General features: G+C 40.9%; 1 protein-coding gene across 4 annotated transcripts in view; it reads right to left on the bottom strand.

Annotated features, from left to right (window-relative positions):
* DPY19L1 (dpy-19 like C-mannosyltransferase 1) overlaps positions 1 to 22694 on the bottom strand; it is an 89198-nt gene extending 66504 nt beyond the window's left edge. For 3 of the 4 annotated variants that reach the window (XM_048212886.2, XM_048212885.2, XM_048212884.2), the window contains exons 1-4: positions 22278 to 22691; positions 4421 to 4445; positions 3696 to 3783; positions 39 to 176 (exon numbers count right to left, since the gene is read on the bottom strand). In XM_048212886.2, the coding sequence (XP_048068843.1) occupies positions 39 to 176; positions 3696 to 3783; positions 4421 to 4445; positions 22278 to 22575 (549 nt within the window). In that variant the 5' untranslated portion in view covers positions 22576 to 22691. Of the gene's footprint in view, positions 1 to 38; positions 177 to 3695; positions 3784 to 4420; positions 4446 to 22277 lie in introns of all 4 variants that reach the window. The other variant, XM_057304232.1, reaches the window with a different exon arrangement.
* Between the last annotated feature and the right edge of the window lie 2698 nt (positions 22695 to 25392).

The following is a 25392-nucleotide window of genomic DNA, read 5'->3' on the forward strand; positions in this document are numbered from 1 at the left end:
TAAAAAACAAAAAAATCACAACTGAAAAAGTAACTTACCTCAGGGTAAAGATTGAACCTTTTTAATGTATTAATAACAAGGGGGTATTCAGTCAGTTTATCATTCATAATCATCCATACTCCATTCAAAAATGAGGGTGCTTCCACAATAGTCTTAAAGTAAGAATAATACAGTCCCTGAAACAAGCATATGTTATAGTTATATTAAAAAATGCATAATTCCTATGCCTCTTAACAGCTTAAAAAAACTTAAATACACTGTTTTTGAAAAACAAAGCAATCAAGCAAGTAATAGCTACAATTATTCTCATGGTTTCTGATCACTAATACAATCTTAGGTTATAAAAAAAGAACTACATATTTTAGTATAATCTTGTCTTAATTAAAATAATTGAACAAAATATCTCAAAAATAGTTTCAAAACATTTAAAAAGTAATATACATAACTCAGACAACATATGTAACTTAAGAAAACTCCATATCCCATACTAATTTAAGTGTTAGAAAAGGCTATCTTATGAACAGGGCAAGTGAGTGGTTAACTATGGAATTTAAATTACCGTGACCCAAGAAATCTCCCCTAGCCAAAAATGTTTCCCCCTTACTGCTTATTTGAATCCCCAAAATGGTGCTATCAGTCATCTTTCCTCCAGATTTACACGTAAAAATGCAAATATATTAGGAAGGCTACATGTTGATATATTACATATAAGTTACATTCAGATGACAACTAATTTTACAGACTATTTTCCTTCCTTCCAGCTCAGAAAAAGGTAAGAACCCTGGAGGACGGGGGCTGTGTGGATTGGGGGTGCGGGGGGAGGGAAGGACAGTAGTGGTACTCTCATTTTGAGGGAATTAGGACAGATATTGAGGTTGGAATAATACATGGACCAAAAAATAAGCAAGTACCAGTACTTGCTCCCCTCGAGAGGCAGTGTAAGTGGCAGTACTGGCTGCGACAGATGAACACAGGAAACAAACTTCACCTTCTATACGATTTTGCCCACAGCTGCTCTAGTAGCCAGCACCCACGAGCTATCAAACTCCACACCGGATTGAAGGCTCATAAATATGAAAGCGATTTGCATACCCAATATTAATTGAAAAGGAAAAAAATGGTTCTTGATATTATGGTGTTTAGCTTTCCTATCGCTATTTTTTAAAAATATTTCCTACTGTACTAGGTTGAATAATATCCACCTGAATTTCATATCCACTGGAACCTAGAAATGTGAACCCATGTGGAATAAGTTCCTGGCAGATGTAGTCAAATTAAAATGAGGTCATCTAATATAAATGGTACCCTTACAATAAGAGGGAAACTTAAACACAGAGACAATGGGAAAAGTGCCCCATGAAGACAGAGGCAGAGAGTGGAGTGATGGTGTTTCCGATGCCAGCAAGGCATACCAAGGATTGCCAGAAACCACAGGAAGCTAGGAAGAGGCAAGGAAGAATTCTCCCTAGAGCCTTCAGTGAGAACATGGCCCTGCCAACACTTTGATTTGAGACTTCTAGCCTCCAGAACCCTGAGAGAATAAATCTCTGTCCTTTAAGCCACCTAGTTTATTATACTTTTGTTATGGCAGCTGTAGAAAACCACCACGACCTATCTTGTTTTGTAGGCTTCTTAGAATCGTGTAAACATCTTATTTAATTATAAAATGAAAAATTTTAAATCCCTAAATATCAAAATAAAAATAAAGGAATTAACTATCAAGCTGGAAGAAGATTTCAAAAGGCTTTAAGATATAGTAATTCTACTGTACATCCCCAATGGAATATATTCTAAAGTCAAAAAGAAATACAAGGAAGTCTTAAAATGTTTTCAATCATCTTACTTTGAATAATACCTTTGGTACTTTTATTCCACAAAAATAAGGAATATGAAACCAAGATTCTTGGGCTAACGGTAAAGATACAAATTTAAAACAAAGTAAGGAAAAACCATCTAATCCTAAATTTGAATTTTAAAATATGAATATAAATAAATAATTTAAAAATTGTTTCTTAATTCTGTTTACTAAAAAGGCTTAGACACAATGGCCAATCTAGTATCAAATACAGTTGACTGTAGAACAACACAGGTTTGAACTATGCAGCTTCACGTACACACTGACCTTTTTCGATAAATAGAGTATGGGACTGTAAATTTATTTTCTCTTCCTTATGACTTTCTTAATAACATTTTCTTTTCTCTGGCTTACTTTGTTGAAAGAATACAGTATATAATACATGTAACATACAAAATACATGTTAATCGACTGTTTATGGTATTGGTAAGGCTTTCGGTCAACAGTAGGCTATTAATAGTTAAAACTGGGAGGAGTGAAAAGTTATATGTGGATTTTGGACTGCACGGGGGTCAGCACCTGTGACCCCTTGTTGTTCTAAGGGCCAGCTGTAGTAGCAATAAACATCTCTAGCACCAAATCTGTGGTCTCTAAATACCATTTGCCACTGAAAGCAATTAGGGCTCCCTGGATGATTCCAGGTCTGGAAAGGAAATGTCTTAATGGTACCAGAGAGTAAGAAAACTACAGAATACTAGTGAATACTAATGAATAATAATGTGTCCGAGGGGAGCAGAGTCAACTGTAAGGGCTCTCACCAGCTAAGACAGGTAAGTTCACAAAACATGCTAAAATCCATCAGATCATAATGATATACTCCAAAAGAAGGAATTCCATTGGTTACCAAAAGAAAATGCTAGGAAACCAACTCATTTTTCTAGAAAGTGGTAATTAAAAAGAAAAAAATCAAGCATTCACCTGTCTTACCTATATGAAGTGTAAGAAGATCATAGAAACTAAATAAATATTATGGGAAAATTCTTCTTTATAGAAGAATTACAGTTAACAAACACAGGGGAAAAATAATACAATAGATAAATCACCATTTGGTAATCTTAATGAACTAACTGATCTAGGCTAATGGCTAGGCTATAATGGAAGGACCAACATGACAATACCTAAAGCTACCGATCAATCTTGACACTGCAGAAAGTGAGACAACCAGATACGGTGCGCCTCTTTGTACGGTACAATAAATGCACACCACTTATGAAATATTCCTGCCAAAAAAAAAAATTAAGCCTTCAGCTATCGAGTCTCTTATCTATCCATTTTCAGGAAACTTCAGGACAGGGGAATATAGTCAATAACATGAATTTACCAGGGGTACTTCTATAAGACAAATAACCTGGATTCTTCAATAACTAAACAGCAAAACAATAAAAATGGGAAGTGGAATTTATAGATTAAAAGACTTAAGAGACACATCAACTAGATGCAATGTACAGACATGGTTTGAATCTGGATTCAAGCCTACCAACACACAAACTATAAAAAGAAAACAAAAAGCCAATTGGTCATTTAAATACTGATTGATACTTACTGATATTAAGTGATCGCTGTTCATTGTTTTCAAGTGTGCCAAGAGTACTGTGGGTAACAAAAAATTCCTTTCTTTTGAGGTACATACAAAAGTTTTTACCGATGAAATGATATAATGTCTGAGCTTTCCTATGTGTGTAGGTGTATACAAAGGAAAAATGGCCGTGTCACCGGTTGTTGAAACTGAGAGATGGGCAAGGAGAAGTGTCTATTCTTTCTATTTCAGAACATCTTTGAAAATTTCCATGAAAGAAAGCTTAAAGATTTTAGATCCCGAAAATATCACATAAAAACTAACCATTTCAGTGCGAAAAGCCATCTCCCTTTCCAATGTTGAGAGGTGAGAAAAGTGACGATCATTTTCAAAGAGATGTGTTATATGGCTCCTGCAAAAACAAAAGGGTAACCAGCCAAGTGTTGACGCTTACACTAAGTACTATTTTTAAAAGAAACTCTAAAAGCAAAAACAAAGGTATCTAGCAACTTGCACATAATTTTGTAATAAAATTCAAATACAATGGTATCTATATCTATTTTTCCACTCCGTATGTCATAACATTTCTACTAAAATTTCTAATAGAAAACACATTCAAATTAGATTTTAAAATTAGAACAAACCAGAATAACAATATTTTAAGTGAAGTACAATAAAATTATAAATTGAACTATAAATGTCATTGGGTTACCATTTCAGAAATGTCTGATTAATGAAATTCATATTTCACTCTATCCAGAAGATTAAAAAAATTAATATTCCTCTCAACGTGAATACTATATTAACATTAAGTGAAATAGAGTCTCAAATATAACCTCTTTAATAATGGATCTCTTTTTTCATTAAAAAATTACATTATTCTGACCTTGATTTATCAATTAAACTACTTTTTCAGACTATTGTGTTGCATGTAATAATATCCATTCATCCTTATCATACTGAAATTATTTCTTTATATATACAGGAAATAGCTTTGGTGAGCTGTAAACATCTGCATAAAATATACCAGAGGAAAAAAACAATCTTACCAGTGCAACACTGCTGCAAAGGCAGCTGAAAAAAAAAAGAAAGAAAGAAACTTAAATTACTATGTTAGCGTAAAGAAATGTTTTCACTTTATAGAAAAGCATTATAAAGATAAGCATTTGGGATGTGTAATGTTGGACTCTTGGCAATTGGGGAAAAAAGAGTGACTCTTTGAAAGAAACCCCAGGGCTATGCTTAAAATCCAACAGCCTGGATTATAAAAGAATTAGGCATATCTCTACAAATTTCATTCATTCATTCATTCAACAAAATGGGGGCCTATTATTTGCCAAAAGCTATACAAGGAACCCTCAGAGGGAAACTTCCACAAACAGAACTGCCAGAGGGACAGAACCAGCAGTGAGAGGTAACTCTGGAATAAAGAAATATGGCGACCTCATGGCGCAGGACTGGGGATGAATGAAATGAGTCCACCGCTTCTTAAATATCGTTGCAATATCTGCATTTTTATGATAAATTTTACTATTTTTTAAAACAAATTTAAAATGAAATAAGTAAATACAGAAGGAAGAGGTGGAGGGCTTGTTGATGCAAAACAAGCAAACATTTTAGAATCTCTAAAAATAAGAAAGAGTTTTACTGGAGGCCAAGTTAGGACAGCTGCCCAGGAAACATGCTCTTCACAGGGAAGAAAGTACTTTGGAGAATAAACAGTTTTTACAGGGTTATATACTTTTCTACATCTTGTAAAAGCTCAAAAGATTATAGATTAGCATACAGGCAGGCAACCCAGGTTTTAATGTCAAGGAATGCAGGGAGAAGAAGCATTGATCAATATCTTAAAGACAAGATGGTTTTCCTTTAGGCTACTCATTTACAAAGCAGGTGTATAATGTATGCATGGCAGGCCATAAATCAGGCTTTTGGTTTAAACCAAGTTTATGTACAGTCGTGCTGACTTAGAAAGAAATCTAAAATGACTTCCCTTATATCTCAGGCCTTTAGAGTTTTTTTCTTTCGTCAGGGTAAAAGGAAGAAAGAAAAGGTAAGGAAGAGAAAACAAGCTAATAATAAAATCAGTCTCATAGGAGAATCAATAGTTGCTTTATGCCCAAGTACAAAGAATATATTAAGATGAATCCAGAAAATATCAATTTTCTTAAGCCACAAGATTCATCTTATTGCAGGCTTCTGATTAAATAACTAATAAGGAACTGAACTATGAAAATGCTCTTAGAAATGAAAACCAATCTAGATCTTATTGTCTTATTCTTAAAGAAGTATTTATATTTTTAAAAAATAAAAAATTTTTACCTAGGAGATATTAATGGTTATACAAGACAAAAGTCACTCTTTCTAGATCACTACAACTGCAAATATTTAACTAGGTTTGTCATTTGACATTTGCTTTTATGTGGTACTTTGACCTTTCAAAATTTTGATTTTTTCTTGTTGACAAATCTACTATCCATTTCCTTTTTGGTTTCTGCCTTTAAAGACTTCACTCTGCAATAATGAAGTTTGGGCTTTATTTTCTCAATAATCTTTCCTGTTCTGAATAAATGATTCTTCTCTCACAGACTGTAAATGCCATCTTTATCATACAGAACACCTGACACACATACTTTGGTAATCCCTTTGAGATTATAATTGGGATTTCATCATAAATTAATTTAGAAAGAATCCACATGTTAATGATATAAATCCATACGTTTATACCCATAAACATGGTATATACCTTCAATTACTCAACTTCTTTTTCAATTGCCTTGAAACAAAAATCCTATCAGTAGAATTAATATAATTACAGTTAATTCATATTTCTTAAGTCTTTCTTGTAAGCTTAACATTTTTTCTACTAAGATCCATGAAATCTTTTATTATACTTTATTAGATACTGTTAATGTATTTATTTTTGAAGTGTATTTATTTTGCAATGTATTTATTTTTTACTCCTTTACTAAACTATTATTAACTCGTATAGTTTTTTGGTTTATCATCTTCAATCCTCTATTTTGCATATTGTTTAAAAATGATAATTTTGCTCCTATTTTATAATTTTGCTGTTAGTTTCTTCTTCTCATTTGACAATAAAAATAAACCTCTAGAATAATACTAAGTAATTCTTGTAAAAGAGGGCACCTAGTCTTCTACTGACTTCAATGGCAATGCATTTCACATATGCTTTAAATTAGCCTTTAACCTTCACAATTCTAGAGTGATAAATAGGATTTTTCAAGGCCATCACCTCTGTACTTCCTCAGAATACCACAATTCCTCAGACGAACAAAGGTACCAAGTGGCCTTTGGTGCGTCTCTTTAATACAATCGCTAAAGCACTAAACAATTCTTAGAGTTCTGGGCATTTGAACAGAGCTCTTTCTTAGCCTCCAGGGTCAAATCATAATCTGCCCAGTATTTTCAATTCCTTTGCTCATTTCAATTTAGTAGTAATAATAATGAAGCAGCTAACATTTGCATTCTTATTATATGCCAGATACTTTTTAAGTGCTTTACCAGAACTAACTTGAGTAACTTGCGCAAGGAAACATAGTGAGTAGACAGAGAAAGGGAAGCTGAGCACAGGAACTCTTCCAAGAAAGCCATACACTGCATGGCCTCTAGAAGAGGATGGGGGGAGGGGGTGGTAAGACAAAAGCCAGGCTTTCCCTTACCCTAAAGTGTCTTATTCCCCTCCTTTTTTTTTTTTTCTTAAGATAAAAGGGAGGAAAAGTTGCAATTCATCTATTGACATAAGCAGTATATTTTATAGAAACTACTAATTTTTACATAAAAATGTAGGGTTAATGGGGCGCCGGGGTGGCTCAGTAGGTTAAGCATCCTACTCTTCATTTCTACTCAGGTCATGATCTCAGAGTGGTGAGATGGAGCCCTGTGTGGGGCTCCGTGCTGGGCGTGGAGCCTGCTTACGATTCTCTCTCCCTCTCCCTTTGCCCTTCTCGCCCCCTCCTCCAGCCCCCTCAAAAAGAAAAAAATATATAGTTATGCTTTAATTTATTCAAAATTGAAATACATGTGCATGTGTGTATATCTATATATGTCATTTGAAAATGAAAGCCTCAGAAAAGCAGATACTGCCTGTGATTTAAGTATATAGCCAGAAAATGACAAAAACCCCTAAAGGCACCCCTAAAGAGCTTTTCTTGATTTCTTGCCTACAGAAAAGATTATAAACGATTTTCTCTAAATTTAGTCCAGTGATTATCAACCCTGTCTACAGTCTTTTGGGAGTGTCACAAAATTGATAATCCTTTTTTTCCATTTTTCTACATATGCTATTTTTTGTCATTCTAAGGGACTGTGGTAAATATAGTGGGTTTTTTTTCCTTTTAATCAGAACATTAGAAGAAAAAACAAACAAACAAACCCAAACTTTCAAAAATCCAAGCCTATTCTGTAAGAAAAAAGTGTTCAAGGAAAGAAGGTTTGCTCTGTAATCTAATTCAAAAGATTGCAATCCTATGGCTGAGAATTCTGAAAGGCTTTTATGTTTTGCTGGAAGCACCTAAATTACAACACTCTGAGACTAAATTGGACACTCCTTCCACTTCCTGATTAAAGAAATTTTGTACCAGATTATATGTCACATTATATCAATTTTCAGTTTCATGGGATGAACAGCCTCTTTACTGAAAATTGTGCTTCTCCTGTTATTAGAATCTTGTTTAAACAAACTAGAATGTAACTCCCTGAGGGCAGAAACAGTGTTTTACTGAAGTTTAAACTGTAGTATTTATCACAAAGCTGAGCACGCAATTGAGCACAGAGCTCAATTCAAATGTTTGCTGAATTAATGGGTACAACCCGATACAATTAAGGAGAAAAATGAAATAATCTAAATCATGTCTCCATAATAAAGTTGAATGTGCTTTGATTGATGGATACACATATACACACTGATATGTATGTAATAGGTCTGTGGGGGTTTTTTTCCAAAAATCGAGTCCCCACTTACTTGGTGGAAATTAGACACCTCCCCCACCCCATCCCCACCCCATCTACAAGCAGCCTGGTGCTAAAATTTCCAGCCCCCAGCACAGCAGCAGGCAGTGGGGTGGAACCAACGCCCCCCGGTAAGATCCCCAAGATCCGCCCCAGCTCAGCTCCCTCTGACACCCCTCCTTCTAGCTGCAGCTCTCTAAGGCCAGTCTTGGCCTTTGTTCTTTTTCTCTGGATGGCCCCACACCGACAAGTCCAGTGCCTTGGGAATGTAAGAAGGGAATGCCCCCTGCCCCCACCCCAGTGCCTGGCCCACAGTGGTCAGCAGCAGGGGGGAGGGCAGGAGGAACAGAAAAGAAATGGGAGAGGGGGCTTTTCCACAGGTTCCACTCAATCCTCTGGGACTCTTAAATCCTATTCCCTCTCCACCCAGCACCCAAACCTTGTCTGCACTCACCTCCTCTCCCAGTTTCCTCCCTTCCCTCAAGTTTCCCCTCCTGAGATGACTCTGAAGTCTTGGGCCCCTTTGTGGACACACCCCCATCCCCATCGGGACTGCTGGAAAGTAGAGAGCCCAGTGATTGGCATTTTTAAGATACCCAGCTCAGTTTCATGCACTCTAGTGCTGGAGACCCACTGTCCTTTCATTCTTCCTCCTGCTCAAGGGAGGAGAGCAAAAACTACGAAGCCAAGGTGGGCTGCCTCCCCCTCCGGCCCCCTGTGGTAAGCCACAGGAGGCTCTCCTGTAACGCCAGCCAGCAGCACGTATTCCAGACCAGGAACGCATCATCCCATCCGTGCTTCATTTTTCCCTTACATGGGTACTTCGTAACCAGTATTTGACTTGAAATTCAGAGCACCTTCAAACTCTCTCATTTGATTCTCACACAGCCTTGGGGGCACTTACTCCTATTTTACAAATGAAAAACTGGGCCTTCAAGAGGTCATTCCCCCAAAGGCACATAGTTGATAATTGGCAAGAACCACCTGGAGACAGGTGGTTCTAATTCAAAAATTCCATTTCTTTCCACTGGGACAGAACTGCCTCCTCTCCCATTTGCTGGCATTTGATGACCTCATCTTCCAACAATATTTATATGGAAAACTGTATTCTAAGTCCAAAATGACTTGCAAAATTTAATACAATTTATTCCTAAATTGAGGTTAATCCATACTTAAAGCATTCTAAAGAGTTTTAGCCTTTCTAACCCTCAAGTGACAAATGACATAAAAAGAGGTTAAGGATGCTCCCCGTAAATCTATTGGACAAGGTTTCCCAGTCAACCCTGACAAGTTCTATACTCAACCCCTTCCAAATATTACTAATCATAACTATCATTTCTTATTGTTCTCAAGGGTCTATTCAGAGTTTAAAAGTTTCTTTCCAGAAGGAAAAGGCACCAGTAAATAGTCTCCATGTTCCACATCAACAATCCAATCTGGAGAATGAAGTCAGTTTCTAAATGTACAGGTTTAAGCGTCTCATCCCCTTGTTTGAAAAGTTCCACGACTTCCCACGGCTCAAACCATGGAGCCCACACTGGTCTGTTTTTCCAGTTAATCCCCACCACACACCCTTCCCGCTGGCTGCACTGGACAATAATCCCCTAAAATACCACGTGTTTTACGATGCTACGCCTTTGCTTCTGCCTGCCTGTAAACTCCTATTTCATCCTTCAAAGTCACAGGCATTCAAATTCGGCACTTTGTGAAGCTTATCCTGCTGCCCTTGCTAAAATACCTTTATTACAGCACCTGAAGAGCTAGGCATGCACATGACGGCTTCCTCTGCTAGAATGCGAAGGCCTTGAGGCTGAGCTTGTGTTTAATTCATCTTAATATCTACACCTCTTAGCATTATGCCTGGCACCTCACTGGGTTGAACTGTTAAATGATGACCACCATGTAAGAGAAACTATAGAATGTACTCAACTAAGTAAAAACCTTCATACCTAAAGATAGTATCGAAGCATTCCAAACTGCTCAAAGGGTTCCCGTGACATGAAGGTATATATATTACAATAAAATTAATATTGGAAGAAATCATATTTTCAGTCTATAGTACCTGGAATGAAACAGAGGCCAGTTTCTGTGTAGTGAAGTAACAAAGTGAAAAGACATTCTGTAGGACCCAGGTTAAGAAAGAGAAAACAGTCATGTATACCACAAGCTCAGCTCCTGTCTTCTTTCCAGCACCTAGATTTGTAAGTGTTCTAAAGTCAACAAGTATCTAAATGCCTACTAGCTGCATAACACATTTTCCTAGAAACCAACAACATTAAAGAAATATTAACCAACATCAAAAGTAAAACCTTTGAGAGATAAGATTCAGATACATAAAATAATGGCACTCAAACAAAGGGCACAAAGTCTACGAACTGTAAAAAATTTGAAAAGGCAGATCAGTAATGACCTTCTCAAGGCAGGGTCTATTAAAGTGGGATGGGAGGGAGGACGGCTCAAGACATGATTACCATTTACGGTGGGTAGCCAGAAAAGACAGCTACAGTAAAGCTGTATGTGGCCTGGGCTCCAACATGAAAAAAAATTCCCATTATTAATACACAGTACAGAATATAAATAATGGCAATAACAAGGCAACATGTATTGAGGGCCTACTCATTATATATACAGTGTGCCGGGCTCTCAGAACTCCCTGAACACCAGGAAACAAGTTTAACAAAGCTTCTCAACCAGTGGGGCCTGGAATGCTAAGAATGAGAGCACGAGAGTCCCCGGGGGCCAGTAACCTCCAGGCTTTGAAGACACCACTTACCCACTCCATGCCAGAATAGAAAATATTCTCATTTTCTATGTGTGCCATGTTGTGAAAAAAGTGGGGAAGCACTAAGCCACTCAAAAAAGAACCAAAGCAAGTTTCAGAGAATACAGCATAATGCAGTAATACAGAGTCATAGTGGTCTAAACCCTGGGGTTGCATCCGAATCATCAGTGGCACTAAAGAAAACTAGAGATACTTGAGTATTAATCCAGAGCCCCTAAATCAGAAACTCCAGGGATTTTTTTTAAAGGCTTTATTTACTTATCTGAGAGAGAGAGGGCACAAGCAGGAGGAGGGGCAGAGGGAGAGGGAGAAACAGACTCACCACTGAGCAGGGAGCCCAATGTGGGGGCCTGATCCCAAGACCCGGGGATCATGACCTGAGCAAAAGGCACACAATTAACTGACTGAGCCACCCTGGTGCCCCAGGATTTTTTTTTAATTCACAAGTGATTCTGATGTACAGTCAAGGTTAATTATCATTGGTACAAAAATGACTCGAACAAAATGTAGGTGGTAGTTCACAAAATTGAATGTGAGATTGGCTCTTCGTGTTCCAGGTGTCCTCCAGCAGTGATTGCATCACCCGAGAGCTTGTTAGAAATGCAGACTCTCGGGGCCCATCCCAGAAGCCTGACTCCAAATATACATCTTAACAAGGGCCCTCAGATGATATATAAACACTTTTAAGGACAATGTGTCAACATCGACAGCACCGTGGAATCACCTCAGAGCTCTGAACTTTGCTAGGTCCGGCACGGGGGTGATTCTAATGTTCTCCACGAGGGTTAATTAATCTAGGAGAGGCATATTAAGACTGCATTTGTGGGCCGCCACTCTCAAAGACCCCGATTCTTTCACCTGGGGCTTGGAAATCTACACTTACAGCAACTTTTATTAGGAAAAGGCAAATATTGGTTCAAAAGATACTCTGAAGGAGAAATTGTCAAAATCCTGACAGCAGAAAACAATGATTAAGAAAGGGAAAAAATTAAAAATAAAAATCAAGTCCTTTTTTACTTCTCCTGGCAAGAAAGTCACTCTTAAAAAGAAATAGTCCCTGGATTTTTTGACTTACAAGTTATTTAGCCTCTCGGAGCCTTATTTCTACCAAATGTGAATAAGCAGTTTTTACTCGGTTATCTCTATTCCTTGCAATTAATGACCTTGTACAGCCACGACAATTACTACTAATACTTCGGACTTCACACTCTCCAACATGCCTGCCTGGTTATTTTCTGTTTCCATTTTGATCTTCCTGCTCCCCAAACTAAAAGTCTTTGTAGGTTTGGTTCTTTTAATTTGTTTTCTTTTTTATATGGAGAAAAAAAAGAAAAGCACCCAATTTATTACTAGAAATATTGAGTCCTAAGAACCACGATTGCTTTAGAATTCAGTCATGTATGAAGACACTACTAGTAAGATCTAGAATTCAGGGATCTATGTGATTACAGCTGCAAGGCTGACTTTTAGTTCATTTGAATCTCCTCCATATTTTTGGCATTGAGCAACATAATACCTCATAACAGGAAAAAATTAAGAAGCTCTCAATAACAATGACAATGTCTAATATCTGTTTATCAGTTGTAGTTTACAAAACACTTTCACATATTAAGCAAAAGATCCAGGAGTCCTTATGAGTCAAATATGACTCTTATTTTCCTAGAAGGTATAACGTCACATGATTGGGACGCACCAATACCTGGAAGAAAGCCTGGATTCTGTGACTCTGGCCACTGATGTCCTTTGCACTAGAAGCTCAGGCATGAAAATGTTAATAAGCACATTTAACCGAAAGACTGCATTCACATATGGAAGGAAATTCTTTAGAAAAAATTTAAAAATCAAGGGCAAGGTCTTATTTTAAAATGAATATATGAAAACAGAGCATAGAAAATATATAACACTACCCTCAAAAAGAATATAATTAGGCTTCTAAACAGAGAAATATACAAAGTAAATTTTCACATTTTTAACCATTTATGCATATATAAATATTAAAGTAGGGAATACTTAATGGAACGATTACCCAGCAGATGGATTTTTAAAGCAATAAATTATAACTTCCTTTAAAATCTTATCCTCACATAATGTGAACACAAATATTTCTAAATCAAACAGTTACCTACATTAGTAATTTTCATAAAGTAACTTTCTCCTTATTGAAAAAAGGCATTTCAGTGTTCTAAGTACAAGTAGCTAGATAAATATAGGCCCAAAAGAATATGCTAGCCCATTAAATGCTTCTGAGCAATCATAGCAAAACTGAAAAACTTTAGTGAACCTAATGGAAAAAGTACAGAAGCTGCATCTCTTCTTTAGAGGGGAAAAAAAGATCCACACATATACAATATAAACCCAGGCTATCAGGCAAGAGATTTCAACAAGTTCATTAATCAATAAACCATTCCAATTTTCCGGTTATGGATTCCCCCACAAATTGCACACTGCCCTTGGATGTCACAGTTTGCCCTACTCTTTAATGGTTAAGAAAACCAAGATACTGCTTATTACTATTTTACTCTGTTTTTATACTAATACCAACCAACCAACCAATCAAAAATAATTCAGAACCTAGTTGTTTTCAAGAAATACTTAAGAAAAACAAAATGGAGACTGGCAGGTGGACCTTAAGGATGTAACAGAGTGAGTCCCCCAATTAATCAGAAGCCAGCAAAGTAGTGCTCTTGCCAAGAGATTTATCAGGTCTTCGAATATAGGAGGTCATTTTCCCATTAATGTGTCTTTTTTAAAAAAAGATTTATTTATTTATTTATTTATTTATTTATTTATTTGAGAGAACTGGGAGGGCTGGGAGCACCCGGGCAGAGAAAGTCCTAAGGAGACAAGGTGATGAGCATGGAGCCCGAGGCAGGGCTCCACCTCACGACCCTGAGCTCTCCAGCTAAAACCAGGAGTGAAAAACCAACCAACAGTGCCCCCCGGGCGCCCCCCATTAATGTATCTTTGACGGTTTTTTGACAGTTGCCTAAAACTAGAGATCTGAAACCTACAATCTGACAGATAACAAGCCAAGAGACCTTAACTTCCATCTCAAACTTCCCCCTGTGAACTAACTAATGATGTCAGGCCATTCACCTGGCCTACTTTACTTTCTTCACATGTAAAATTCCAGTAACTAACCTTTCAGCACTAGATTTTTTACGATATTTCCATGGAGATCAAAGATGACAAAAGAATGAGAAATAAGGTCTTATTTAAGAAAAAAAAAAACTTTTAAATGTAGTGGAAAACAGTGGCACTGTGCTAGTTACATAAGTACTTTATGATTATTATTAAAATGTGGAGAAAAGATTCTGAAGTTTGACAACTGAAGCACTGAAAAGCTGCATTACAAAAAGCAGTGATTATTGTTAGGAAGTAATAGACAAATCCAGTGCAGAGCAATAGCACTTTCGGAAAATTTGAGTTGAGGTCTATAAAAATATGACTAAAGCCTCACTCTTCTCAATATAACAATCTTCCCAAGTTAAAAATTTGTTAAGATGGCAATTTTTCAAGAGGAATTGGCCAAGTAATTTATAAACTCTGTTTAAGATACAGTTGGGTACTACTGTAAACTAGAAGAAAAACTCACCCCATCCTTGGTCAGTACAATCAGTCACAACAGAACTTCTGTGAGTGATCTTGGTGACTAGGTTATTATGTTAACATTTGCTGCTAGAAGTTAAAATTACAAAATGCTGCCCAAGCACTGTTCATGTGTAGTGACAGACCTGAAAAACACAGCTGACAATTGGTTACTTTGGAAAGGAAGTCAAACACAAAGGAGTAAGCCAGACAAACGTGAAGATATGTGAGCTGTTCATTTAAATGTATTCGGGGGGGAAAAATAACAATGCTGAGAAAATAAATAGTATTGAAGGAAAAAAAAAGTTACAATAGCTGTAGATTTATGTACTCTAAAAATCAATTCTTCCACTTTTAAATTTATTCCTATTCAATGATTCTTGAATTACGAAAGATCATCCACGAAGAACTGATCTTTCCTATGAAATGAGACTGCTTTTTATGGAATTAAACAGCAGCATAAAGGTCTTGACCTAGAAACAGATGTAATTTTTACCAACTTTGATGACTAATACTCATTAGAATGGTAACTAAAGAAAACTAGCAAACTCTTCCTGGAAGAGTGATGTTCCAAAGGTTTGGGTAAAGTACAATCTGATGGCAAAAGATAAACTAGCAAAGCAAGAATTTAGGACTAAAGATTTAAATTATAAAGCCTAGAGCTACCCCGCTTAGAAACATGCACACAGACTTACAGTCTCTGTGATAATGTAAATCTCATTAACATAAACTTTAAGAAACATTAATACAGCCTAACAGGCTAAGTGTATAAAACTTATAAAAATAGCTATAGTTCAAATTTTAGCAACATCCAAATATGCCTGTGTATAATAAAGTTTCATCTGCTTTCAGTACTGATGCCATATTATAGGTCAAAAGTCAATCACAAATTGGTAATATATCTTTATATTTACACAATCTAAACTCATCACATTTGTTATTTGAGCACACATGAATATAACATATTCAGAACCCTTCTAATTGTTTATTTTAATAATTAAAAATGTTTAAGTGATTATAAATGTCCTTTAGAGTTAACCAGAAGTCTATTTTAGAAAGAAAAAAAAAATGGTTTTGAACATTGAAGAAACTCTTTAAATCCCAAATTCCCACTTCATTCACTGGCTTTCCAGGGACCTGTGCTGGCCCAACATCTGCATAGTAATACACCCTCAGGGCTAATGGTCAGTTGTATCTAAGTTTGTTTGAAAGCCATCCCACTAAGCCAGTGGTCCCTGTGCCTTCACAGTTCCTCAGCTTTTCTTGTCCTTTATGCTACCGCTAATATGCCCTCTTTCCACTTCTTATTCCCATATCTCTATGCATGATCCTTCTTTTCTTCATTTCCCCTAAAGAAAGAAACAAGAAAGCTAATACTTATTGAGCACTAAATGTCGGCGGTCTCTCTGAACTGAGTCCTGGGGCTTCATTTCTTCTAGTACTCACCCTAGCGAAGATGAAATATAGCATAGCAGTTAAGAGCACGAACTCTGAAGCCACATTGCCTGGGTTTAAATCCTGAGCCTTCCACATTCTAGGGATGACCTTGAGCAAGTTATTTAACATCAATGTGCCTCAGATCCTCTAGCTGATAAAACGGGTACGACGCTTACAAGGTCATGGTCAGGACTGAGTTAGCAGTGAAATGAGTTTAAGATAAATGAGTAACTCCAAAGCACTTAGAACTACGCCTGGCACAAAGTAAATCCAGTATCAGTAAAAGATGCTATTCTCAATTCCCATTAGTTTTATACCCCCCATTTGCTGTTGATGCCCTATTTTGTTTCCATCCTGACATCTTATCTTATGTCTCACAGCCCACTTGACAGTTCCACTTGGACATCTCACAAATGTCTCAAAGGTACCATGGCCCGGATACAATTCTCGATCTTTCCTCTCAAACCTATGCCCTCACCCATGCCTCTAGTCTTCACGATCTCAGTGAATGCCACCTTGTTTTCCCAGTTACAGCAGCCAAAACATAGAAATTATTCATAGCTCTTCCCTTTCCCTCAGTACAAGTCCAATTCACCAGCAAATCCTACCACTTCTCTCTCCAAAGCAGATCTCAAATCTACCCCCCTCATCACAGCCAACGACTCTCTTACTAGATCCGTGCCAGAGCCTCCTCCCTGGTTTCTCTCTGCTCTGCCCTTGTACTCCACAACCCATTTTCCCAAGAGTAGATTTCTCAAAATAAAAATTAAATCACGTTACACTCCTGTTCAACACTCCTCAGTGGCTTCCCATAGTACTAGGAATAAACCCCAGCTCCTTAAGGAGATCTGGGTTGTGCCCCTGTCATGCTGGACACACTAAGCTATGGCCTACGTCAGCATCCACTGTGTGCCATGTCCACACCGCCCCTTCTCTTCCTCTGGACAGTGTGCACCTTCTCTGCCTTTAGGGCTCACTTCTAAGGCTACCTCCCCAAAGACTTTTCCGGTTCTAAAGCGGGTATCTCCAGTTTTTTCTATCTCGGCCACGTTTTTGTTTCCCCCACCGGACTTACTGTAATGTACTATTATTTTTATTTGTCCCTGACCCTTTTAGAATGGAGTTCCATGGACACAGAGGCTCCAGCTGTCTTTTCCTCCATCTTAACCCCCCAAAACTGGCATCAGGCATAGTAGGCATTCAGTAATTGGTGAACATGAATAAAGCTGCTGTTACATACATTGCTTATTCTTTACCATAACCATGTGGGGCATTTATCTCCCCATTTTAAAGATGAGGCAGTCAAGAGTCAGAAATATTAAGGGATCTATAGCTCTTGAGTGTAGAAACAAGATTCAAATGCAGGTCAGTACTGAGATGGCTGTGCTGCTTCAAACACACCACACTGCCTCCTCCCCAGCCCTATTGCCGACACCTAGCCTCAGCCCTCTGCCTCCACCCACTTTCCTACCCCTTCTGCCCCTAAGAAGTCATATATGTTTCCCATTATATGGGCTTTCACACTCCCATAAGTTGTGGCTAACAAAAGCAGTGGTCCTAAATGTGGCATTTTTGCTTCCCAAAGGATATTTACCAATACATGGAGACACTTTGGTTGTCACAACTGGGGAGGTGCTACTGGCATCTAATAGGCAGAGGCCAGTGATGCCGCTAACCATCTCATAATGCACAGGACAGCCCCCCCCACCAAAGAATCATTCAACCCAAAATGTCATCATGCTGCATTTGAGAAGCCTTGCCAATAAAGAACCCGCTTACAGTAGGGTGAATTTGCCATTGACCTTAGCAACCAGACACGTAACATAAACAAGTCAAGTAGGACAGATGCAAGGGAAAAAAACAATAGTTTTCATTATCTCTCTCTTCCATATTCAGGTTACAATTTTATTATGTTTTGTAAATGACGTCTTACCTTGCAGTCTTTCACCACAGGCATGCTTTATTTGCATGTTTAACACGTATATTCTTCACTTCCACAAAGGAAAGGACTCCTTCCATTTCTCCTTAAACACAGAGCCCTCTCCAGCTACCCTTTTTACTTCCTTCTTTTGACAACTGACATGGGTATAAGAAACTCTCATTAAAATAACAGCCATATCAGATGATGAATGGCAACTCACAGCCCCAGTCTTGGGAAAACAATAGAGACTAGGAGAACCTTGGGCAAACTGGACTGTCTGTACCCCTGCCTTAAAAGAGGGGAGGGGCGCCTGGGTGGCTCAGTCAGTTAAGCATCTGCCTTTGGCTCAGGTCATGATCCCAGGGTTTTGAGATCGAGTCCTGCACTGGGGTCCTTGTTCAGCAGGGAGCCTGCTTCTCCCCCTGCCTGCTGCTCCTCTTGCTTGTGCTCTCTCTGTCAAATAAATAAAATCCTTTTTAAAACTTTTAAAAATAAATAAATAAACAGATCAATTAAAAAAAAGAGGGGGGGCAAGAAGCACTTAGTACTAGGGGGTCGCTGCCATGTAGGAACGTCAGTTCCGTGATGTTATTAGACAGTCTGCTTCTAAGTAGAGGCAGGACATAGGACTTTAAAATTACTGACGCTTCCCTCCACCTCACCCCACCCCAGATTCTGATTTAATTGGTCTGATGTGTGGCCTATCAGGATTTTTTAAAGCTTCCAGATGACTCTAGTCCAGTTTTGCGAAGATTGAGAGCCACAAGTCTAATGCTGGCCTCCCATTTTTACATATACACAAATTGAGGCTCAGAGAAGCTAAATGCTTTTGTTCAGGCCCCCAACTAGTTTAAAACAGGTACAGAATCAGAAAACAGTTCTTCTAAGGCAGTGTTTTCAAACTGTAGGGTATAATATTAGGTCATAAAACTCAAGAGTTAATAAACGGCTTTTATTTTATTTTATTTTTATTTTATTTTATTTTATTTAAAGATTTTATTTGACAGACAGAGACAGTGAGAGAGGGAACACAAGCAAGGGGAGTGGGAGAGGGAGAAGCAGGCTTCGCGCTGAGCAGGGAGCCTGATGAGGGGCTCGATCATAGGGCCCTGGGAACTTGACCTGAGCTGAAGGCAGACGCTTAATGGCTGAGCCACCCAGGCGCCCCAATAAATGGCATTTATTTTTAAAAAGACAGAATGGGAAATCAGAGTATACTGTACATTACAGGAGTTAAGTATTGTTACATGACACTTGTTTCAAGTATATGCACATATTTGCTGGTCTCCACTGCATCTCTAAATCCATTCTCCTCCTCCCTTCTCTGCCTATTCCCAGCCCTACAGAATGATTCAGCTGGGTCCCTTGCCAGAGGGGTTCCAGTCGGTCAGCCAGTGAGAGGCATGACGGGAGAGCAGAGGGTGGGAGGAGAGTGTCTGGGGTCCCTCTTCCTGGGAGATCCTACTCCCGTAGCACAGCTCTCCCTGGGTTCAGCTCCTGATGAAGTTCCCCTTCCCCTGAAGGCCCAGAGGTGGTAGCACCTTCTGACTGCTGACAGTCACGGATGTTTCAATGTCTTTTATGGGTTCCTTAAAACTGTTCACTTCTGAAAACAGTCCATTTATTAAATCTGTTTCCTGCCAGGACACTGACATACCTAAATGGAATAACAGACACGTGCATATATGTACTGGGTTACACTTTCAGAAGTGTGAGCAGGTTTAATGTCAATTGTATTGCTTACTGTGAGTTATGGTCAATAAAGCTGGAGAAAAACAGCATCATGGTTTTTCTTTACTATACTGCTACTCACCCTGACTGACGTAGGGCGCTCTTGGATTGACACTTCAAAAAACAAACATTTGAAAAACTGTATGACTGTTACCACTAAATAAGCAGCAAATAATGTCCAAAAATAAGAAAAACATGTGTGTTTGTTAAGTAGATGTTTTTAAACAGTGCTTAACACTGTCCAGCAGCGGAAGGGGCCACCGTGGTAGGTAGTGAGTTCATCAGCGCTTAGCACATATGGAGGAGATGAAAGAAACAGAACCGAGAACCTCTAATCAGTTTCTAACTCTTAACAATGTGTGCTTCCATCAGGGAGATTCAAGTTGTAAAATTTCTTTCCAAACAGAATGAAGCCATTTTTGTGAGAGCAAAATCCCACACCAAAGACCTACACGGTGTCAGCTCAACTCACACTCATTCTGCGAAGGACAAGAAGAGAGGAAATGAGGAGGCTTTCAAAAACGTCTAAACTCTGCTCCTTTTTGCAGGACCCAAGGGTACAGAGCCAGAGGAAGAACCAAACATCCTATGTCTGATCATTCTCCGAATCCCGTAGATGGCCTCTCATAGAAAATCATCCAACCTCCATCCAATGACCAGTGTCCAGAGTACACCCAAAAATGTGAGACAGCCCCTTTACTGTACCTCCTGCCAATGTCCAGAGGGGTAAGGAAAGTGCCACACTGTTCTATTAATACAAACCTGTATTTAGGTATAAGCATTAAATATAATGCTCACCAAATCCAAAGCTTAGCCATCCAATAAAAGAAAAGTAACTGCAATTACAAGAAAATGGCAAGATGATTATCCTGTGGGCGTTACTGTAACTTCCCTGAAAAAGAAGTGGTGCCCTTCCATATTTCACTATGACATGGTTAACATTTATACTAGCCATTCAACAAAAATGCCAACTTCATCGTCACCAGATCGCAAATCAGTATCATGCACATGCTTTTATAATAGCAACTAAAACTTGTTAAAGGCTTTAGACACAAAGTGCCTTCCCATGTATTAGCCACGCCTTTTAGTTCTACTCCTCAGAACATGCCCATGAGGCAAGCAGAGGAGGCGATAATCTCAGGTCATAGAGAAGACGGACTCACAGAGGAAATAATTTGAAACTTAAACCAAACCACCACTCTGAACAGAATTCGGAGCCTGTCTCATCCATTGTACCATGCTGCCTCCCCAAGGTGAACTTATCTAACCTGCACACTGGCAAGGTTTTTCAAGCTCGCTACTGAAAAGAAGAAGAATATACTGAAAATACTGAATTTTTCTTGCCTTGAATCTACAATACATAAAAGTACCCAAATAACAATATCAACCTTTCTGACCCCGTTAAAACACACATACACACACACACACACACACACACACACACACACACGGAGATGACTCTGGCTTTTTATGATTGAGTGGCTTCTAGTGGTGGATGTTATGTCAGGGGAAGCTAAACTGCTGTGTGCTATTCCTTCGCCTATACTGGAATCCAAATTCTTTTGGGTCACTAAGGGAATTTGAAAGAATAATTAGGCATAAATCACCAATAGTTAAATAATGCAGTAGCCAAAGCCCATTAATGGTATTATATAGGAAAGGCGGTGTTACAGTATTTTACTGGCTTAGAAAAATTAGGCCCATTATCCAAACTGCTATAACTCGCCTTATCGGAATGTCAATCAGGAAACAAAGGAAACCTGAAGTCGGTCCACAACCTGTGACTGTTTAACTTTATTTTTTTCAGCACATCGCTGCACATCATCCATTTGGTGCATGGCAGCGGAAAAGGAGGGGACCCTCCACACCAAACGTTCCCAGGTCAACAGAGAGGATTAGAGCTCCAGTGACCAAAACATAACACAACCTGGAAAGTGACGTGCCGAGAGGAATCACAAAGTGCCACCGGCGGTGTTTGCGGCCAAGAAGAAAAAAGCACGCTAAAATTTAATTATAAGTTTAGCAACTTTCTAGGATAGGGAACGTGCTTCTGCTTTGAGCTCCACGGAATCGCTTCCAACCCAAAGCAAACCATCCTCCGGGCAGGGGCCAAGATAACGGGAAGGCGGCCGGTCCGCGCCAATCAGCAGCGCCCAAGTCTCATTAGCGCAGACCTGTCAGTTCGCCGCCAGGCCGGGCAGCTGTTGATCTCGGGGCCATTTTTTTTTTTTTTTTTTTTTAAACAGAGACAGAGAGCGGACGGGAAGGGAGCGAGGAAGACTGAGCAGGGCGGAGGGGGAGGGGAGGAGGAGGTGAGGACGTCCCAGGAAAAGTCGGAGAGGGCTGCAAACTGGCGGGGACCGGGCGGCGGGGCTCGGCGGCGCGGGAAGTGGGAGGGGAGCATAGGGGAGGGGGAGAGGGGCCCGCGCCTCAAAGTTCCGCGTCCCGGCGGCGCCCGCGCTCTGGGGCTGCTCACCTAGCAGGAGCGTGGTCCAGGTCCGGCCGCGCCCCGCGCGCCGCAGGCCCAGCGCCCCGCGCAGCCCGGCCACCAGGCGCCCCCCGAGCCCGCCCCCGGCGGACGGCGCGGCGGGCTCGGCGCGGGGCCCCTTCCTGCCCGCGGCGCCCTTGCGCCCGGGGGACCGGGGCGCGCGCTCGGGCCCGGGCTCCCCGGCGCCGGCGTCCGGCGCCCCCCTCAGCGGCGACTGAGAGGCGCGGGGCGGCTGGGGCGGCTTGGGGGCCGCCTCCCGGTGCTTGTTCCGCGCCTGCAGGACCATCTTGGCATAGTCGCGCCCGCTCGCTGCGCGCGCCCGGACGGCGGCCGGGGAACGGCGGGCTGGCGGGGCGGCCCGGGCGCCGCTCACTCTCCGGCGGGCGGGCGGAGGGCGGGCCGTCCCCTCCCCGCGGGCCGGGAGGCGGGGAGAGCAGCAAGGCCGGGCGGCGGCTGCTTGCTTTGGCGGTACGGCCGGGAGGCGGCGCCGGACTGGCGCGCCCGCCGCCGTTGCCGCCGCTCCGGTTGTCACGGCGACCGCGGAACGCTGGGGGGCGGGGGCGGGGACACCCCGTGAGCGGCCGCGGCCCCGCCCCCGCCGCCCCTCAGCGCCGGACGCGCGCTCCCGGCCGGCCAGCGCGCACGCGCGGACTTCCGGCGCGGGAGGGGGAAGACCTGGCGGCGGCCCCGCGACCCCCGCCCTGCTCGGGGCCCTTGTGGGGCTCTGCCGGGGCTTGGGTGCAGACCACCTTCCGGGAGCGGCCGCCCCTCCCTCTGGGAGTGGTTGGGAAGAAGGAAGGGCCCTTTCGGGCCGGGGGCCTTCGGCGAAGTTTCGGACCCGATTCAGGGTGCGCGTGGAGCCCCGCGAAGCGCGCGTGGCCCAGGCGGCTCGTCGCGGGGGTGGGCTGGGCCGGGGAGGAGGCGCTCGGGAACGACCGCGGGGGGCGCTGTGCGCGCGCTCTACAGCCGCCGTGGCCCCGCCGCTGGAAGACGAGCGGATAAAAGTCAAGCGGCGGTCTCACTGACTCCACAGTGTGTGGCCTTGAAACTGGGAACGCTGCCCAGTGCAGCTCCCTCCACTGATGCGACCGACGGTGCAGCCCGATTTAAAATGGCAGCGAAGTATCTCAGGGAGAGTGATAAGCGTCGAGGCACAAGTAAGTGTGTGCCTGACGTTACAATCGTAAAGTGAAAACCAGGGTGGGAGCCGAGGTTGAAGGTGGCCACATTGAACGGCCCGAGAAGGAAAGATTATCAACAAGTATGTTCTGTAAGTTTCGCGTGCTTACTCTCGTGACTTAAAGCAGAGAAACTTATTTGCTGATAAAATACAAAACTTAAGTTGAGAACGTATTTTCTGTCACATAGCACGGAATGCTTGAGTAAAGGAAGCCCAGCAAAATCAAGAAAACCAGGCAAAGCCCAGTTATCCCTCCTCCCTCCATTACACCGCACTCCCGAATACTTTGCACAAAGCCCTGCAGGTTCATGGTTAACTGAAAGGTTCCCTACCTTGCGATGTCCACTGGGCTTGTTCCAGAAAGTTGTCCTTAAGTCCCAATTTTGTAAATCAAGTCCCATCGTTTGATTATTTCCATTGTAATTCCAAAGGCTTCACGTGGCTATGGATCCTCACCCTTAAGTTTGTCCACTGAGCGAAGTCTTTATTAGAGAAGTTAATACCGACATTCATTCACTGTTACGCCTTTTTAAGAGACGGAGAATTATTTTGTAAAGGAAAAAAAAAAACCGTTGCCATGCTAATTGGTAATCCCTCATACTCTATATTTTGTGAATTAGGATTTTCAGCTGTTGTTTTTATTGGAAGAGGGAACAACTATTTTTAGATACTATTTTTCAAAAAATGATTGCAAGTGATATCAGGGAATGCATGAATTCTGAAACAATGTGTCAGGTGGATCCAGTGTTGCCCTCTTTGGTTAATTTTGAATTTATTATCGATTAGATTAAAAGAAAATAATTCAGTGTCTGTTAAAGGTAATACAAATAATTCTTGACTGACTTTTTTAATGATTGGAAAAACACCTGAAGAAGAAGTCCAGTATTTGAACTACTGGATTGCTTGTCTGTCTCCTATACGTGGTGGGCTGGATTCAGGAACCGCCTCCTTTCAACCGGTACCCTTTCGCCAGAGAAAATACGTGTTGAATGAATGAATAAATGAATGCAGGAAATGACATAATCAAGTGATGATTCAAAGCCCTGTGTTCTGTAGTGCACTTGAAAGTCACTTGTTCTAGCTCTCTTCTTACAGTCTCAAATTTCTAGAGGACAGTCTTTTCTATTCAATTTCATATTGTCCTGCAGAACCTAAACCAGAGCCTGGCTTTGGAAGTTTGTGGAATTGAATTGAAAGAGGGACACTTATATTTAAGACACACCCAGTGGGTTTTGATCAACTCCACCACTGCTGATGAGACCTCTTCTTTGCTTGGAGACCAAATAGAGAATCCCAGAGAGGGGCAGTGTGGGATATTGATCAAAAGACATGGTGATTTTAGGCCGAAGTTCCAGCCTTCGCTCTGACATGTGCAAACCCTGTGACCTTGGCCAATTTCCTCATCCCTAAAATGGGGGTAATAAAAACATCTATCCTACAGGTTTGTAAAAATTAAATTAGACAATATCTGTAAAGTATCTAACAATTACTTCCAACAGAATAATTGCTCAATAAATGTTCAAAGCAATGGATGGTAGGTAAGGGAGATGGTAAGTCCTCTGTCCTCCCAGAGGCAGAGGCTGACAGTCTCTGATGGGTATGAGGATGCAGGGGAGTAGAGCACAGAAAAGCAAGGACAGCTGTGTGCTCTTTGGACCAGTCCTACACTGGGTGTAATTCAAGCTTATTAGCTATCTGAGCAGTTGACCTCCCCTGAAGTTCCTGCTTCCCACACATGCTGTACAAATGATCCCTGTTGCTGGGTAATTAAACCCGGATAAAACAGTAGGCATCTCTGCTCTTGCCCCTCTTCCCTCCATCCTCCCCCCCAAAAAAAGTATATTTCACACAGGGTGGGTGGTAGAGCAGAAACTAGAACAGTCATGGAAGGTTACACGCCAGATTTCATTTTGCATTTATCAC

Source organism: Ursus arctos, unplaced genomic scaffold (genome assembly GCF_023065955.2).
Source record: "Ursus arctos isolate Adak ecotype North America unplaced genomic scaffold, UrsArc2.0 scaffold_3, whole genome shotgun sequence".
NCBI classification, from domain to species: Eukaryota; Metazoa; Chordata; class Mammalia; order Carnivora; family Ursidae; genus Ursus; species Ursus arctos.